General features: G+C 38.8%; 2 protein-coding genes across 2 annotated transcripts in view; both read left to right on the top strand.

Annotated features, from left to right (window-relative positions):
- AMMECR1L (AMMECR1 like) overlaps positions 1-8,366 on the top strand; it is a 33,247-nt gene extending 24,881 nt beyond the window's left edge. The window contains exon 8 of the mRNA XM_081328664.1: positions 4,731-8,366. Coding sequence (XP_081184790.1) covers positions 4,731-4,842 — 112 coding nt within the window. The 3' untranslated portion in view covers positions 4,843-8,366. The remainder of the gene's footprint in view (positions 1-4,730) is intronic.
- Positions 8,367-11,929: 3,563 nt separating this feature from the next.
- Positions 11,930-18,464, top strand: POLR2D (RNA polymerase II subunit D). The gene is made up of 4 exons (XM_081328246.1): positions 11,930-12,072; positions 14,258-14,438; positions 16,213-16,308; positions 17,043-18,464. The coding sequence occupies exons 1-4, from the start codon at positions 12,000-12,002 to the stop codon at positions 17,119-17,121; spliced, it is 429 nt and encodes a 142-aa protein (XP_081184372.1). The 5' UTR covers positions 11,930-11,999; the 3' UTR covers positions 17,122-18,464.
- The last annotated feature ends 377 nt before the right edge of the window (positions 18,465-18,841 follow it).

Raw genomic sequence — 18,841 nt, 5'->3', positions numbered from 1 at the left:
TTGGCCTAAAAGGATACCGTGGTCAATGATCTCGAAGGCTGCTAAGAGGTCAAGGAGAATCAGGATGGTTGCACTGCTGTCATCCCACCCTCACTGGAGATCATCCATTAGTGTGACCAATGCAGTATCTGTCCCATAACCAGGCCTGAAACCAGACTGAAAGGAGTCTAGAAAATCTGTTTCATCCAGGATCCTGTGAAGCTGCCAAGCATTTCTACCCCTTTCCCTAAAAAGGGATAAGTATATTATAGTCATTATGTTCCCACTAACGGGGGATTCTTGTGTCATTTTTATTTATTTATTTATTGATTGATTGATGGGATTTATATCCCGCCCTATCTCCCGAAGGACTCAGGGCGGCTAACAACAAAACATATAATAAGTACAGAAATCAAGATAAAAATAAAATTGAAATCATCTGTGCAATAAATTAAGATTAAAGAATTAAAAATAAATTAAAAATTCTAAATATAAATTAATTAAAATGCCTGTCAGTCCAGGTCAGCCTGGTGGAACAGGAGTGTTTTGAGGCCGCGGCGAAAGGATTGGAGGTTTTGGGCCATCCGAAGCTCAGGGGGGAGCTGATTCCATAGGGCTGGCGTTCCCACAGAGAAGGCCCTCCCCCTGGGGGTCGCCAGCCGACATTGCCTAGCTGACGGTACCCTGAGGAGGCCTTCTCTGTGTGAGCGTACTGGACGATGGGAATTTGTTCCCGGCAGCAGATGGTCCTGCAAGTATCCCGGACCTAAGCCATGTAGGGCTTTAAAGGTAAGTACCAGCACCTTAAATCTCACCCGGAGGGCAACTGGTAGCCAATGCAGCTCACGCAGGAGGGGTGTAATATGGGAGTATCGGGGTGCTCCCATCACAACCCGTGCAGCTGCATTCTGCACCAGCTGAAGCCTCCGGGTGGTCTTCAAGGGCAGCCCCATGTAGAGAGCATTACAGTAATCAATACGGGAGGTTACGAGTGCGTGGGTGACTGTACGTAGGGCATCTTGGTCCAAAAAGGGGCGCAATTGGTATATAAGACGAATCTGTGCAAATGCCCCCCTAGCCACGACTCCAATATGATCTTCAAAACTGAGTCGTGAATCTAGGAGGACGCCCAGATTGCGTGCTCTATCAATGGGAGGTAACATCTCTCCTCCTATAGTCAGAGATGGAACCTCTTGGACTAAACGAGATGACGGTATGTACAGCCACTCAGTCTTGGCCGGGTTGAGTCGAAGCCTGTTTTCTCCCATCCAAATCTGTACCGCTTCCAGGCAACGGGACATCACATCGAGGGCATCACTGGGTTGGTTCGGGGTGGAGATGAATAGCTGGGTATCATCAGCATATTGATAATATTTCACCCCGAAGCTACGGATGATCTCTCCCAGCGGCTTCATATAGATGTTGAACAGGAGGGGCGAGAGCACCGAACCCTGAGGCACTCCACAACTAAGAGGCCTAGGGCTTGACCTCTGCCCTCCTGCCAACACCGTCTGCGAACGGTCCGAGAGGTAGGAGGAGAACCACCGCAGAACGGTGCCTCCCACTCCCAGCCCCTCAAGACGACGCAGTAAGATACCATGGTCGATGGTATCAAAAGCCGCTGATAGATCTAATAGGACCAGGACAGAGGAATAACCTCTATCTCGGGCCCGCCAGAGATCATTCACCAGTGCGACCAATGCCGTCTCCGTGCTGTGCCCGGGTCTGAAACCCGATTGGTACGGATCTAGATATTCAGCTTCCTCCAGGTTCAAAGGGAGCTGTCGTGCCACCACGCTCTCAATGACCTTCGCAAGGAAGCGAAGGTTGGAGACAGGACGGAAGTTGTTTAAAACAGCTGGGTCCAATGCCGGTTTCTTGAGGAGGGGCCTTACCACCGCCTCTTTCAAGGTGGCAGGGAAGTACCCCTCACTCAGTGAGGCATTGATAACTGCTAGGAGCCAGCCTCGTGTAACCTCCCGAGATGCATAGACTAGCCAGGAGGGACACGGGTCCAACAAACATGGGGCGGCACTTAGTTTCCCCATGATCTTGTCCACTTCATCCGGAGTCACAGGATCGAACTCTTCCCAAATGTACTCGGCCAACTTCATCGTTTTCCTCTCGTTAGATACTGCCCAGAGTCCAGACCAGCCCGAATCTGAGCAATTTTGTCCACCAGATATTTACTAAATTCCTCAGCCCGTCCATGTAGGGGGTCCTCTCCCGTCTCTTGACTTAAAAGGGAGCGGACCACTCTAAATAGGGCGGCCGGGCGGTTATCTGCGGACGCAATGAGGGTGGTGAAGTAGGCGCGCTTTGCCACCCTCATTGCCACAAGATAAGATCTAGAAAAGGATCTTAACTGTGTTCGGTCAGACTCAGACCGACTGGTTCTCCAAATGCTCTCTAGGCCCCTTCTCTGGCGTTTCATCTCCCGCAGGTCCTTGGTGAACCAAGGAGCGAGTCGGGACTTGCGCCGGGTCAGAGGCCGCAAAGGGACAACGCGGTCGAGAGCCTCCGAAGCAGCCTGTTGCCAGGCATTAACTAAGGACTCGACATTTTAGTATTGAACTTCAGCTGACTAGATTAATGTCAGGCATAAAGTATCAGGACATTACTTAAGTTGCAGTTCAGAAGAATGCAACTTATTACTCAAGCCTATACACAAGAATTCAGTCAACTAAAGTTCAGCAGCAAATTGGCATCCGATAAGCATCAGCAGAATTTATGAGGGATTTGACTTGGGCCATTTGTGGGAACATAATTCTAAGCTTATTATGCACTTAACTCTCTCCCAACTCTGTGGTCTCCTCTCCTAGAGCCATCTTTGCTTCTTGAGGTAGGCAATGGCCTTAATATTAGTAATCATTGATAATTCATAAACTTATCTAGTTCCTTTTTCAGATGCTCTAAACTAGAATCCATCATCACATCTCACATCTGTTGGTAGCTAATTTTACAGTTTAGTATTGTACACAATATGCCCATGCCCGGTTTCACTTGATTAGCTAATGTTCTGTTTTTCTATTCATAATTTCTGTACACGTGTGCTGGTTCTTCACTTTTTCCTTCCCCACATGCTTACATTTTGAATCCAGTAGTGAGCAGAATACTAGATAGCAATAACACCTACCATACTAATATTGAGTATTATTGGTCACTACTGCCATTAGTGGATTTAGTTGAACTAAAAAGGAAGCACAAAGAAAAAAAATAGAGAAACAGATAGTAAAACTTTTCAATTATAGTTGGAAGGTTCCTTCTATGAAGTTCCTCTTATCAAGCATGTATCAATATTAAATTGGGAGTTATGTGGGCTTAAAATATTTTGATGTTAAGAGGAGTGGGAGAAGATGACCTCTTCTCAGTTCAGGTCCTGTTTCACTACAGAGAGCACATGGATCCCTCTACTCTTCCGTACATGTATAGTAGTTTGCTGCCTGGGGTTATAGCAGTTGACCTCTTCAACAGCATGGGCCAATCATGAGGTCCAGCCCCCAGTGAAACAGCAACATGCTCTCTCATTTCCCCACTGCACTCTCCACAGATGTACTGGCCAACAGTGACTGCACCACTGGGACCCTAGACACCAGAGGGGATGTTAGCTATTACCCAGTCCCACAATCCCTTCATCAAGGCAGCAACCACCTCAACCTTCCTAACTAATTCAGTCAGGTAATTTCTCCTCACTCCCACTCATTGACAATCTTCTCTTCCTAGAAGTTCATGGGAAAATCCAAAGCATTCCTAGGCAGGCTTGCAGACTCTTTGAACCAGGCACATAGTGTACCAGAAACTAACCATACCCCAGAGGCAAAATAAAAAGCAACAAAGCCCATGTTGGGTCTCCCCAACTATTCCAAGTTGTGGGGGACAAAAAACTAGACTGTTCCCCATTTCTCCTATTAGAATTATTTCTGAGTCTTTGGTCAAGCAGCTAAGGCCAGAGTTGAAAAGTTAATTGAAGCAAGGGGGGTTGGTTGCTGATTTCATTGGTTGTCGTAGTATGTTTATCCTTGACTTGGTTATTGTTTTTACTCCATTGGTTTTATGATCAGCCATCTGTATCACCAATGCCCCTATCCTGAAAGGCACCTGTAGGATTTTCACATGGCTCTCTATGTCCTCCTTTAAAAAGCATTACTGTATAAGCTTAAAGTGTATCTCAGCTAAAAGGTAACTCCATTATTTCATAAGAAGGGCTATGATCCCACTCTTAGGGATACCTCTGGAACGTTCCACTGGAGAATTGTCTGCTTCTTCTGTAAGAAAATGGTACATTGAATTTATATACACATCACATTTTCCTATCCCTTGCTCTTTCTGGTTTGTCATTCCAAAACCTGGAAGGAAATATCTCTTCACACCAGAAGCAACTTAAAGCCTTTTTCAGTTCTGCTTCCAGACTGAGTGGAAGACCACTGCTATAGAAAAAGGGTGATAATAACATACCACTTTTTATTGGAATATAGATCTTTCATGTTATTTGAATACTTAACAATATAAAAAGCCTTTCCTACAAAATTGATATTGTCTCAGTTATTGTCTACAGCTTCCATAACTCTGAAGTTTATATCCAGCCGGTAGCAGAGTGAAGAAGTTAAATTAAGAGAACTGTATTGATAGGAAATTTAATAGGTTATTGCATCAACATATAGCAATAGGATTTCAGTTTCACCTATGGCAAATTTCATCTATTTGTTTTATTTATAAATATATTTTTTTAATTCTGTCATTTTTCCTTTCAGATACCGTAGTGAGAAGGTGACAATCAGTTATGCAGAATACATGGCTTCACGACAGCATTGTTTTCAAAATGGCACTCTTCATGCCCCACCCCTCTACAATCATTACTCCTGACACAAAGCTGCATGACCAGTCCCGCCCCCCAGCTGCCAGCTACGACATCATTGGAACAGATGCCTCCTCTTCCTGGTCCAGTTACTTCTATTACTGCACCATTTTATGATGCTAGCTTCCGTTGCCAAGTCTGCCTTCCAATTGATTATGGGTGGTGGGGGCTACAAAGTGAGTGCAACTGACAGAGGCCCAAGCTTACTTCATTTTTCAGAATGAGGGTTCATTTGGACTGAGTACCTGGGACCATGGCTGTTGGATAGAGAAAAACTTGAGGAATGGCAGTACCACTGCTCTGTCTCTGTGTTAAATTGCACTGTGTTCATTTGAATTGTTAATTACAATGCCCCCTGATCAAGTAGGAGATTTCTTCTGGCAGTCTGGCAACGGAGTCCAACAAAAGATTTTTAGGTTATTTGTATTTTCTTTTTTTTTTAATCTCTAATATTTATCTGCCATAAGCTAAGTAGTCCTAACATGTCCCAAGCAAACATGTTATGACTTGTTATAAGGATGGTATGTCTGGAAGTTCTCCTCCTTGCAAAAGATGGCAATTAATCAAAGATTTAAAAAGTAAAATAAAATTTACTGCAGATAAAATGCATTGCCTATTCATATCCAGAAGGTTTCAATTTATACACCTAGCTACTTTTGTTTATTTTATTGACACAAAAAGAAAGTAATTTACTAGATAAGGTACTGCATACAAGAAGGCAAACCACTAAAGGTTGTGTATGGAAGTAGCATAGGTTTCCTTGTATCCCAAAAGGATAATCTTTGGGGGTTTTGGGGTGTCTTACTTAAAGTTCAGATAGTAGGATTTGCAAATGAATTGCAGCAGATCTTTTCCCATAAAGCTATCCTTATTGTAATAAAAACAGTGGATTTTTGTTATTGAAAATATTCCATGAGGCCTGTGTTTTTCACAGGCAGTAGGGTGTTTTGCTAGTGTGGCACTAATAGGTAATAAGACACATTAATTGTTAGCTGAAATGGGTTATCAGATCTGCATGTGTTCTTGCTGCACTGATACTTTAGCCCTAAATAATATACAGTAATTGGAAATAAATTAATTTAAATTAATTGTGTCCAATTAACTGTTCTTAGAATTGGAATCTAAACAATGATTTACCCACCAAGAAAATTTAACTGGGATCCAGGTTTTAATATCCTGTAGATTTTCAACTTTTCTATTGTTAATTGAATATGCAGGACACTGAACAGTAAACAGATTTTTTTTTCAAAATATTCACTATCTCAATTTCCCTGTGTGAGTCATTAAGTGTTATCATATGAACAACAATATCCTCAAAAGTTAATTCATAAAATGTAGCATTAATCTTCTAAATGAAATGAAATGCAGGATTTCTGAAAAAAGTGATAATCATCTTGAAAAACAGGAACAATCAGATGATGAACTCAGCATAATGCCAATATGATACCATATTTCACTATATGGAACAACAGTTGCTTTTGTAAAAAAAATACCAAAAAGTATCTAGAAATTCCATTTGAATACAGGATAAAAATCTCCATATCTTTTGAACAAATTAATCTTATCAGGGTAAAACAGAAGAGTAAATGCAATCTCGAAGCAAAGCCTTTAAGGCCAAGCAGATGCCCCATTCTTGGAAAGAAGTATAAGTAGACATGAATTGCTTATATGCTGAGGTAAACATTATTTGTCATCACTTAAACTGCTGGCTAGAAAATGGCAAATGTATGTACCTTCTTTGCAACAGGCCTACTTAAGAGAATCTAGGATTCATTCAAACTGCATTATTTTTGTTGCACTCTTCACATATTTCAGGAAAAAAAATCACAAAATTTATTTAATTCTTGTAGAAGGAAGGGGTAAAAGAGGAATACACACTAGCCATGCACAATACTGTTATAACTTTTAGTTTTGCACAGGTATTATTCATTTGGATTACTGATTTTCCCTTCTGATTATGCTGAAAAGTACGTATATCTGAAGGGACATTTCCACAGTTTTCTATTACTGAGAGTAAATTAGCCTTCTTACAAATTAAAATGAATTGTTACTACTCTTACTGGTGCCCTCAACAGAAAAGAAACTGTAGAACGGGAGGGGAAAGTTAAGCTCCGGTCATGCCATCCATCTCTGCTCTCAAACAGTATTGAACTATAGGGCTACACAAATTACTATTAGTGTTCTATGTTAGAATTTCAATTTTAAAGATTTTTTTTAAAGCAAAACGGAAAACAATGGTGCTAAACTTTCACCCCTGAGCACATTTGGTAAGACTGGTCATGCAAGCATATAGTGCCGTACAAATATTGCTTTTTTTAAAAAAGAAAATGTTTTCCCTGTTACATGTAATCAACAGTGTATAGCATTAATTATTTGGTTTTGTTTTAATGAGTGTAGGGGAGCTTAGGAGTCAGATGGGGGCCTTAATATTTTAAAGAACAGACTTTTAAGTGTGACAACTTATTTGGTCTAATTTTATTATAATGAAATAAGTCAAAATAGTTTTGGAGTGAGAGCTGGTCCCATTCCATGCCCCTGTTTCCATCTAATCTCCTAATCCATAGTAATGGAAATGCCTCTGTTAAAGTTGGATTGTGATTTTCTTTTAGTAAGTAAAACAGCAACAGGCAATGGAGCACACAGAACAGTAAGAGAAATGGATATAATTACATTGATCACAAATAGAGTTCAGTCACAATATGATATATCAATGCTACAGAATGAATTGATCATGGATCTATATATTATATGCATAGTAGTGATGTACTGTGATGAGCCCAAAATTAATAAACACACAAAAGATATGGAAACCAACAAAAAAGCCAGAAGAGCGCTGTCTTTTCAAGAGTCCTAAATGTTGTATTTTCTATCTGATTAAAGAGTGATGTAATTATACAGCGAACTTAGCAATAGTATTCTGGTATGATTGGGAAATGGCTCATCCTTAGCTACAAGCAAGTGCCTTTTGGTTTAGAAGAATTTATTGTAAGTGGTTGAGAATCTCCTTTGTTGCAGCCTAGAGACTCTTAAGGGATTTTTTTGTTGTTGTTCCCATCCCTTCCAAGTAATAGCAGAGGATATCATTAATCATCAGAGGTTCACTGTTTTTAATATTTTTCAAGAGATTTTCTTTTCATAATAAATAGCAATCTCAATAGAGGCATTTCAATTCAAAAGATGTTACAGTTAACATGTTACATCTACCTGTTCTGAATATTATTTTTAGTTGCATATTTTAACCTTCCACATTTCAAGTTTTGCAGATAACCCTTTTCCCTACTCATTTTAACATTGCAGTCTTCTCTGACTGAGTGCTGCTTTCTACTTTTTCCCCAATTCTAAAATGAATAATGCTTTGGTTAATTTAAGTTGTTCCTTTTAAAGAACCTCTTTAAACCTTCAGTGAAGAGATGTCAGACCAATTCTTTGTTATTACACTTGGTTGCCTCCTAGCTATATAACTTCTGAGTGTAAATCATTGAACTTTACCCTCTAATGAAGTATTGTAGAAAATAAATTGTAGTGGATACATTTCTATCTTGTCCCTTTTTTATTGGAGTCTGTCCGTTTTGACTTTTCACACAGAAATCTAATAATTCAAATTCTGTTTCTAAAAAATAAATAAATCAAACTCTTAAGATGGTGGCAAAACCAGCATGAAATGGGTGGGAATCTTTAACAGTACTGTGTTTTACAAGATCAACTCTCAGAAAGAATGAGATTGGACAATTTGTTAAAAAAAATAAAGCCTTCATGATAGTTTGGCTGTGGTATTTTGTCTTGTGATCCATACAGAATATTGATTAATGGGCCTTGTGTGGTTTTTTTCCCCGTTTATAAACAAGAACAGGTTATTATTCTAGCAACACCAGAATTAATGCAAATTATTTTTAAAATAAGTCACTTAAGAGTAAAATTTGCCTTGCCCTTTTTAATTTATCTAATACAGCATTACTATAAAGCATTTTATATCAAATTAGAGCATGGAATGTTAGAGGAATCTCACTTTGGAAACTCAAATTGTAAAAAGAGAAATGATTAGAGTGAACATAAGACATCCTTGGCATAGATATTACACTGGAAAGGCAGTGGTCAATTTAAATCAGATGAGTTGATGGTTTATTTTTCTGGAAACGATATCAGATGAAAAGGAGTTGCATTCTGTGTAAGCAAATAATTCAAATGTGTTGAGAATCACAGAGCATACAGTGATTGCATAATATCTATCCAAATTTGAAGCAAGCCACTCGACATCACCATACTACAAATCTATGCTCCAAGTATAGACTCAAACGTTGATGGAATTGAACTTTTTTACAGTGAGCTTCAATGTGCTCTCATGAAAATACCAAAAAAGAATATTTTGCATATTATGAGCGATTTCAATGCAAAAGTAGGCCAAGGAGAAATTGCAAAAAAAGTAGGCTAGTTTGGGGAAGGTGAACGGAATGAAGATGGCGATCGCCTAGTGCAATTTTGCCAGGAAAATCATCTCAGAGTAATGAACGTGATTTATTCAATTGAAGCAATGTTTATATACACATGGACAGCACCAAATAGACAACATTGAAATCAGATAGACTTCATTTTATGCCAACGCTGGAAAGGTTCAGTTGCATCTGTTAAGATGCTTCCTGTCACTGATTGTAGCTCAGACCATCAGCTATTAGTGAAGATCAAACTGCAAAGTGAAAAAGGTACTATTCCCCTCCCCCCACACACCAAATTCAATGTGGACAACATGTCACCTATGTATATCATAGACCTTAAGAATAGTTGGAACCACTGAATCTAGAAGGGAAAGATACAAATGAACAGTGGCAAGAGATCCAAGGTAACATCATGGAAACTTCTTGAAAACATGTCATGCCAAAACCAAAGAGAACAAACAAGGGACTATCTGATGGCACCATCAAAATAGCTGATCAGTGTAGAGCGACCAAAGCGAAAGATAACAAAGACAAAGTTAAAAGACTGAATGCAATTTTCCAAATGCGCCAGGAAAGACAAAAACAGGCAGTGGGAGAAGCAGTGTGAACATCTGGAAGAAGCCAACAGGGAAGGGCATACTAAGGTCATGTTTGTCGTAGTGAAAATGATGTGATCCAGCTTTTCAGCATGGCAAGGAATTAAGACTGCAATGGGAATGCACTCAGTGACCAGCAGAAGATCAAGAACAGGTAGAAAGAATATATAGAAGGACTCTATAGCAGTATGGCTTACCATGAAGATAACAATAATGACAGCCCAATTAATAAAGAACCAAACATCTTGAAAGAAGTAGAATGGGCCATGGAGAAATTGCTGAATTGGAAAGCCCCAGGTATTGATGGAATACCTTTGGAATTACTAAAACCAGTGCCAGTTAACATCATCACAGCCCTGTGTCAGAAATATGGTCTACACGTCAATGGCCTCACAACTGGAAAAGATCTGTTTTTATCCCATTAGTAAAGAAAGGTGGTGCCAGAGACTGCTTCAACTATTTCACGATTGCATTTATTTCTCATGTAAGCAAGTTTCTGTTAAAGATCATTCAACAGAGACTATAGAAGGACTTTGATCAAGTTACCTGATGTATAACCTTGCTTTAGAAAGGGGCATAGCACTCAAGATCACACTGCCAATATTAGATGAATTATGGAATAGGCACATGAATATCAAAAGGATCTATATATGTGTTTTATTGATTAGAGAAAAGCTTTTGCCTGTGTAGAACACAATAAGCTATGGGCGGTTCTGTGTGATTTTGGTGTCCCAATCCACCTGATCAGATTGTACAGTGAACAGGAGGCAACAGTGAGAACACTATTGCAACACAAATTGAATCAGTCACGGAGTTAGACAGGGATGTATTTTATCACCAATTTTTGTTCGATCTGTATGCTGAAGTGATAATTCAGAAATTAGACCTGGAACAGTCTGATTTGGGCCTGAAGATTGGACGAAGAATCATAAATAATTTGAGTATGCAAATGATACAACACTATTGCCTGAAAATAAGGATGACCTGAAAAAATGATACAGAAAATCAGAATAACAGAATCACAAAGTTTGAAGGGACCTTGGAGATCTTCTAGTCCACGGGTGTCAAATTTGCCACGTCACATGACGTGTTGCGACATATCGTAACTTTTTTCACATTGCCATTGCTGGGGTGGGTGCAGCCTGTGCATGATGCAACTAGCCCAGCAGTTTGACACCTCTGTAAATCTAGGACAACCCCCTGCTCAGGCAGAAAACCCTATACCTGCTACTCTCTCCTTTCAATTGGAGATATCAGGCAGGAATTGTATGAGGCTTTCTGCAAGGAAAGCAAACCCTATGCATTGAACTGAACCTTCCAGAATATACTAGAATATTAAACTTGCACGCAATAAAGATTATTTAGAACCTTGGGGGGGGGTGAAGGGGGGAGGCAAGAAAAGCACGTTTCCAAAGCAAATTTCATTTTTCATGGCAACTTAGTAATGATGGGGACTATCAAACCTGCAAAAAATTCAGAAACATGTATTTATCCATTCACTTCGCAATAAATCATACTGAAAGCAACGAAATCAATTTAAGTAAACATTTATTAATTAGTCAACGAATAACCCTAGGGCAGGGGTAGGCAACCTCGGCTCTTTTATGACTCATGGACTTCAACTCCCAGAATTCCTGAGCCAGCCAAGCTGGCTCAGGAATTCTGGGAGTTGAAGTCCATGAGTCATAAAAGAGCCGAGGTTGCCTACCCCTGCCCTAGGATAACCTAGTAATCTTTTCTTTTGTCCTGACTTCTAATCATCCTCTTCATATTTTAGAATCTTCCTAATAAGATAAAAAAAAAGATGCAGAGCATTGCCCCCTATGTCTTTTCTTAATTTTAAACTAAATTTCACTAAAGCAAGGCTTTCAAACCCTGAATTTCCTTATGAGGAGGCGGCTCTACGGAATACATCAGCTAATGTATTTGGGACAAGCGCGCGCTTTGCGATACGAGCGCATTGATCTCAGGACTGCGCTCGCTTTTCTCTCAGGCCCACCTCCTCCGTCCCTCTGGGGCCAACGTCACGGAAGCGCTTCGTTCTCTCCCCTCCAGGGGGCGTCGGAACGAGTCGCCCATGTTTTTGCTCGTTTTTCGTATTTCCGGCCCGCTGCGCGTGTTCTGGGGCCGGATGAAACGATGGCGGTAGGTGGCACTGACATTCGCGCCGTAGATGTGGAAGAGGATGCCTCTCAGCTTGTTTTTCCCAAGGGTGAGCGGCAGTCTTGGGGAGACTAAAGCAGCCGGAGAAGCTAAGAAAGGAGATTCCCGTGTATGGACATTGAAGAACTAGACAGAGTTGAGGATCATTTAATAGTCTTTTCCCATCTGGTGTTCTTCAGAATTGTAAGAGCTCTGCGGCTGAGAATTTAAGAGTTGGCCTGGGGGGGGGGGACACCAGATGGAGATAGCTTGCAATCTAGTGTAATCCATATTAGATGTACAAAAAGATCCTGCTGTGACTTTTAAAGGCCCGCTCTTGTTTTCAATCCATGTTAGGTATGTGGGCTAGAAACACCAGGGGTAGCAAATGTAAAGCTAAGATCCCTGGCTTTTCCTGGGTGGTGTATGGACATTGAAGAACTAGACAGAGTTGAGGATCATTTAATAGTCTTTTCCCATCTGGTGTTCTTCAGAATTGTAATAGCTCTGCGGCTGAGAATTTAAGAGTTGGCCTGGGGGGGGGGACACCAGATGGAGATAGCTTGCAATCTAGTGTAATCCATATTAGATGTACAAAAAGATCCTGCTGTGACTTTTAAAGGCCCGCTCTTGTTTTCAATCCATGTTAGGTATGTGGGCTAGAAGCACCAGGGGTAGCAAATGTAAAGCTAAGATCCCTGGCTTTTCCTGGGTGGTGTATGGACATTGAAGAACTAGACAGAGTTGAGGATCATTTAATAGTCTTTTCCCATCTGGTGTTCTTCAGAATTGTAAGAGCTCTGCGGCTGAGAATTTAAGAGTTGGCCTGGGGGGGGGACACCAGATGGAGATAGCTTGCAATCTAGTGTAATCCATATTAGATGTACAAAAAGATCCTGCTGTGACTTTTAAAGGCCCGCTCTTGTTTTCAATCCATGTTAGGTATGTGGGCTAGAAGCACCAGGGGTAGCAAATGTAAAGCTAAGATCCCTGGCTTTTCCTGGGTGGGAAACTGCTTGAGATCCTTTTCTATATTTATCGTCATAATTCCATGCATGATTATAATAAAGTAGTATCCTATCACTATTGTCCTTCTACATACATGCAAAGGATAATTGACTGGCAAATAATTTGTGCAGGACTACATAGCTTATACAGGTAGTCCTCCACTTACAACAGTTCATTTAGTAATCATTCAGAGTTACAACACTGAAAAAAGTGACTTATGACCATTTTTCACACTTATACTCTTTGTATGCCCCATGATCATGCAATCAAAATTCAGATGCATCGCAACTGGTTCATACTTATGACCGTTGCTGTTTACCAAGGTCATGTCATCACCTTTTTCAACCTTTTGACAAGCAAAATCAGTGGGGAAGCCAGATTCACTTAACCGTGTTACCAACTTATCAACTGCGGTGATTCATTTAACAACTGTGGCAAGAAAGGTTGTAAAATGGGGTAAAATTCACTCAACAGAAATGTTGGGCTCAATTGTCATAAGTCGAGGACTATATTTGGGGAATGATAGGAGTTTTTAATTTTTTTGTCTGTAAAACTAAGATATTATTCTTTTGGCAGCTGTTTCACTTATACATTCTAAGCATGTGTTACCAGTTCTAACAATAGTGTGGGGATATATGCTTATCTAACTGGATTGAAACTTGTGAACATCGAGGTAATGTTCATAAATTATATTCTTTAAAGTGACTGGGAATCATAAACCTTTCTGAATCTGCAGTAATATAAAAATGTATATGTGTATGTGGAATTGCTAATATAATATGAAACTTAGAAATTGATGGATATATGAAAAGACTAAGGAAGATAATGTATCATAAATTTTACAATATAGCTTCTACATTCATAGGTAGAAGATTATTGCAAGATTCATTGTAAGAAGTGATATATGCTTTGTTGCAGAATGAAGGTGATAAAAGCTACCTTGCTTATCATTTCAAGAAGAAATCACATTTTCAATTCTTCCATATATGTAAAAGTTCCTGTGAGGTGACACAAATATGTATAAGAAACAATAACTAGAATCTTTCAAACTTATATTTGCTACATAGGGATTAATGGTTTGCTTTATTTATGTTTGACGTGGAGATGCTTTTAGGTAAAGATGTTTTCACTCACAGCCTGAAACACTATTATGCTTTTGCCTTGCATATAGTCAAGGCTTAATACCACTATTAATGTATCTTTCTTTCTTTTTAATCTATTTCCCTGGCACCTATATTTATGTGCAGAATTTGAAACTGCTGAAACTCTTTTAAATTCAGAAGTGCACATGCTTCTGGAACATCGGAAACAGCAGAATGAGAGTGTAGAAGACGAACAAGAACTTTCTGAACTGTTTATGAAAACTTTGAATTATACAGGTCGCTTCAGCCGCTTCAAAAACCGGGAGACAATTGCTAGTGTCCGCAGGTGAGTTAGTTTAAAAAATAATAATTTTAATTAGGTAATAAGAGAGCTAATATGGTCTTTTTAAACTGAACAAGGATAAAATTTAGTACAAAGTTGTTTTTTACTATTTCATAAAATAAATATTCCTTGCCTAATGATGGTCAATTAGTGATATTTTGTTATTACAAATGCCCCAGAAAGAATCTTTTTAGCCTGTAATGCACTTCTCACTGTCACACACCCCACCAAAGGAAAATGATCACAATCTGGATGCCTGGCATCTTACGATCAGTTGCCAAATGCCTTGCAGTTACATGGTCACCACTTGCAATCTTCCCTGCTAACTTCAACGTCAGTGGAGGAACTATCTTCCGCATAAAGGGCCCTCCCAGCTGGTGACAGACTGAGGTTGTTGAAGTGAGGTAAGCCCACCAAGAGGCTGACAGTCAGGGTGCTGGCAGCAAGAGGTAAAGATGACCTGCACAGCATGGGCAACAGCCTATGTGATATAGAACTTGAGGGCATTTAGTGGAGGGGAAGAGAGGTAAGTAACAACAAAGGTCAGCTGGGGTGGCTTCAGTGGGTAGAGAGTGGTGGGAAAATACAGCAACAGCAGCATACAGCATTATTATTCTGTTGCAGTGAATAAGAACTATTGTTGTTGTTGTTAGTTGCGAAGTCGTCTCCGACCCATCGCGACCCTATGGACAACGTTCCTCCAGGCCTTCCTGTCCTCTACCATCTTCTGGAGTCCATTTAAGCTCACGCCTACTGCTTCAGTGACTCCATTCAGCCACCTCATTCTCTGTCGTCCCCTTCTTCTATTCTCCTCAATCTTTCCCAGCATTAGGCTCTTCTCCAGTGAGTCCTTCCTTCTCATTAGGTGGTCAAAGTATTTGAGTTTCAACTTCAGGATCTGGCCTTCTAAAGAGCAGTCAGGGTTGATCTCCTCTAGGACTGACCGGTTTGATCGCCTTGCAGTCCAAGGGACTCGCAGGAGTCTTCTCCAGCACCATAGTTCAAAGGCCTCAATTCTTTGGCGCTCAGCCTTTTTTATGGTCCAGCTTTCACTGCCATACATTGCAACTGGAAAGACCATAGCCTTGACTATACGCACTTTTGTTGACAGGGTGATGTCTCTGCTTTTTAGTGTGCTGTCTAGATTTGCCATGGCAAACTATTACTCTATTCCTAATCAGCCCAAAGTTTTTTTAAAAAAATGATAAATGACAATGTAGATTTGGAGAGCAATGTAACTGTCTTAGGTATTGAGGAAACAAGTTGAAGCAATATGGTTACCACCTTGAATTGTACAAAATAAACATGGGTTATAAATATAATAAATACAAATAATATATATATAAAATATATAGATATTGGCCATAAATAGAAAAGAACAGAATAATGGAACAAGTTTGGAACTTCACCATCTTCCCCTGTTTTGTAACTGGTAAGAATATAGGAATTGAGGACAATATTCTGGATAGTTAATCAGAACAGATGCAAAGTTAAAAAAAATTAAGTTAAAATAATGTAACTGTAATTGCTGTGTTATATAAAACCAATATTAAAATAGAAGTGTTATTTTTGATGCAAAGATTTTTTATATAAAGTACACTCACATGCATACATATATTCTGGGTACTTGTGGATGTGTCCTTGAATTGCACTGTAGACTATATCATACTCTCCCACGCATGATAGTAAAATTGCATTGAAAGTATGAGGTACTGTAAAAAGAATTTCTACTGCAGTACATCTTTTCAATTTTAAATTGTATTTTTTTTTCTTGCAGCTTATTGCTCCAGAAGAAGCTCCATAAATTTGAACTAGCATGTTTAGCTAATCTGGGTCCTGAAACAGCTGAAGAAGCTAAAGCTTTAATTCCCAGGTGAGTTGCCCTAAGTAAAAGGGTAAGCTTGTCATGATTCAAGTGAATGTGATTCTCAAACATCAGAAAAAACGAACTGCCACAATCTCATTACCTAGTTAAAAAAACAGCATTTAGACTTAAATATCCATTCTTCAGTCAAATAATGACAATTTTGGGGTCAAATATCATGATATTATGAAATTAAAAATAGTGACGCGATTGGAACAACAGCCTTTAAAATTGCTAAATTGTAATTTCTTAGCTATATTTATGTTCTGTTTTAATTAAAATTAGTTATAGGCTTGATTCTATCAAACAAAAAATAGGAAGAGGAAATCTGAATGCACCCTTGTTTAAATTTGTTGTTGCGAAGTCGTGTCCGACCCATCGTGACCCCACGGACAATGTTCCTCCAGGCCTTCCTGGAGGCCTTCTTTAAATATATTCCTTATTACAGTTTGTAGTTCAACTAATTTGTTTTTATAATTTTATCACATTTTTAATGATTAAGATACATGTTATAAACTAATAGCAAAGTGGGGGTGAGAAATTAGTATTTTTTTAGTCACATGTCTAGTCTAAATTGAAATAGTCTACCTTTAAATAATATCGAGAGGAAAAAATCCTTACATCTTATTGGTAGTTTCTTGCAATCCTCTGGAAACTGGTGCCCTGGAGTTCTGTTTCAGAGAGTTTATATATCAAAACTTTTTTATATAAACAGAAATATACTGCTTATTCTTATCTTTCAGCTTAGAGGGTCGGTTTGAAGATGAAGAGTTGCAGCAAATTCTTGATGACATTCAGACCAAACGAAGCTTTCAATATTAACATGAATTACCAGATTCTTCTGAACTTTGTGGGGTTGCGAGGGGAATTGAGGATCCCATTCTTGTTTTTTTGTACTCCTTTTGAGGCCAACATCTATTAATATTAATATAGTATTTTGTATTCTGGCCAAGTTATGTTTCCCAGTTTTATGAACTTTTTAATGATGAAGAATTTAAACAGTTGAATGGCATAAATTGTAGAACTTAGGAAGGTTTTACCTGATTGAAAGTGAATATTAAACATAACTTCATCTTAAGAGTGCAAATAATATTTTTGGGTCCAATAATACTAATTTGAATATGTCATGTGTAAAGTAGGATAAATATTACTGTATTTAATTTGAATTACTATTTGAGAATTGTAGCAGTACAGTAGAATCATAATAAACCTGTGGGGTTTTATTGGGCTTGTTCTTGATACTCAGCTTTCTCCTTCAAAAATAATTGCAAATTAAAGTAAGATATTTTTAAGATCTTGTGACTGTCCTTTTTCATTGTTTTTATAAAGGTGGGAAAGGGGATTACTGATTATTAAATTAGATCTAATGTTTTTACTATTGAAATACAGGTAGTTCTCAACTTATGACCACAACTGACCCCAAAATTTATGTTGCTAAGTGAAACATTTATTGAGTAATTTCCCCCCATTTTACAACCTTTCTTGCCACAGTTGTTAAGTGAATCATTGCAGTTGTTAAATTAGTAACACGGTTATTAAGTGAATCTGGCTTCCCCATTGAGTTTGCTTATGAGAAGGGTGCAAAGGATGATCACATGAACCCAGGACACTGCAGCCATCATAAATATGGTTCAGTTGCCAAGCATCTGGATTTTGATCATGCTGGTACAAAGGTAAGTGTGAAAAACGGTTATGTCACTTTTTTTCAGTGCTGTTGTAACTTTGAGCATGCACTAAATGAACTGTTGTAAGTGGAGGACTACCTTATTAAATACAGTATATGCATTGCTATGTATACTTTGGATTCATGTGCATTTGAAATAAGATAATATTTCTAGCTTTTTTAAAACTAAAGATTGGAAAGCAATAGTGCATATTATTAAAGGATCAAGTTTAGTGCATGATCTATTTAATCATCACTGCTTAGTTCATAGAAATTTGCTCAAAGCAGAAATGCAGTTATTATAGAAGTTAAAATTCATTCCTCCATCTTGCAATTCTTACAATACTACCTCCAAGGCAGGCTGTAAACTGTCAATGACTTTCTTCAAGTCTCACAAATGTCACCACTTATAGTAAGAGCGGATACTATTTAATACGGAACCTCCTTGCAGAAATGAATGTAATTTTAATAATGGTGTCTCTACTTAATATTAAATAAAAAAATTGTAACATTAAACACAATGGGTGGTTTTTATTTTAGGTAGTAATGTAATATCTAATGATTAACCCCAAAGATACTTTTTCAGGAGGCAACTGGACTTTATTTTTCTTTGAAGATGTTTCACTTCTCATACAAGAAGCTTCTTCAGCTCTGACTGGATGGTGAAATAATTCCTTAAATACTTTTATCCTCTTCCATGTAAGCATCTCATATGACAATAGTTTGACAAATTACTATTTTTGTTGGCCAGTGATTAATTGACATTCAGCCATAACTGTTCTTTCCCAGGTGGAACTGTGACTTTTTCAAACTACAAGCCTATATTGTTTGGGCCTTCCCTTTCCGTTCTTTAGTTTACATTAACACTTCCTCTTCCGG

This window comes from Vipera berus (genome assembly GCF_964194415.1).
Source record: "Vipera berus genome assembly, chromosome: 5".
NCBI lineage: Eukaryota > Metazoa > Chordata > Lepidosauria > Squamata > Viperidae > Vipera > Vipera berus.
Note: the sequence above shows the minus strand (reverse complement) of the source record. Positions and strands in the feature narration are given on the sequence as shown.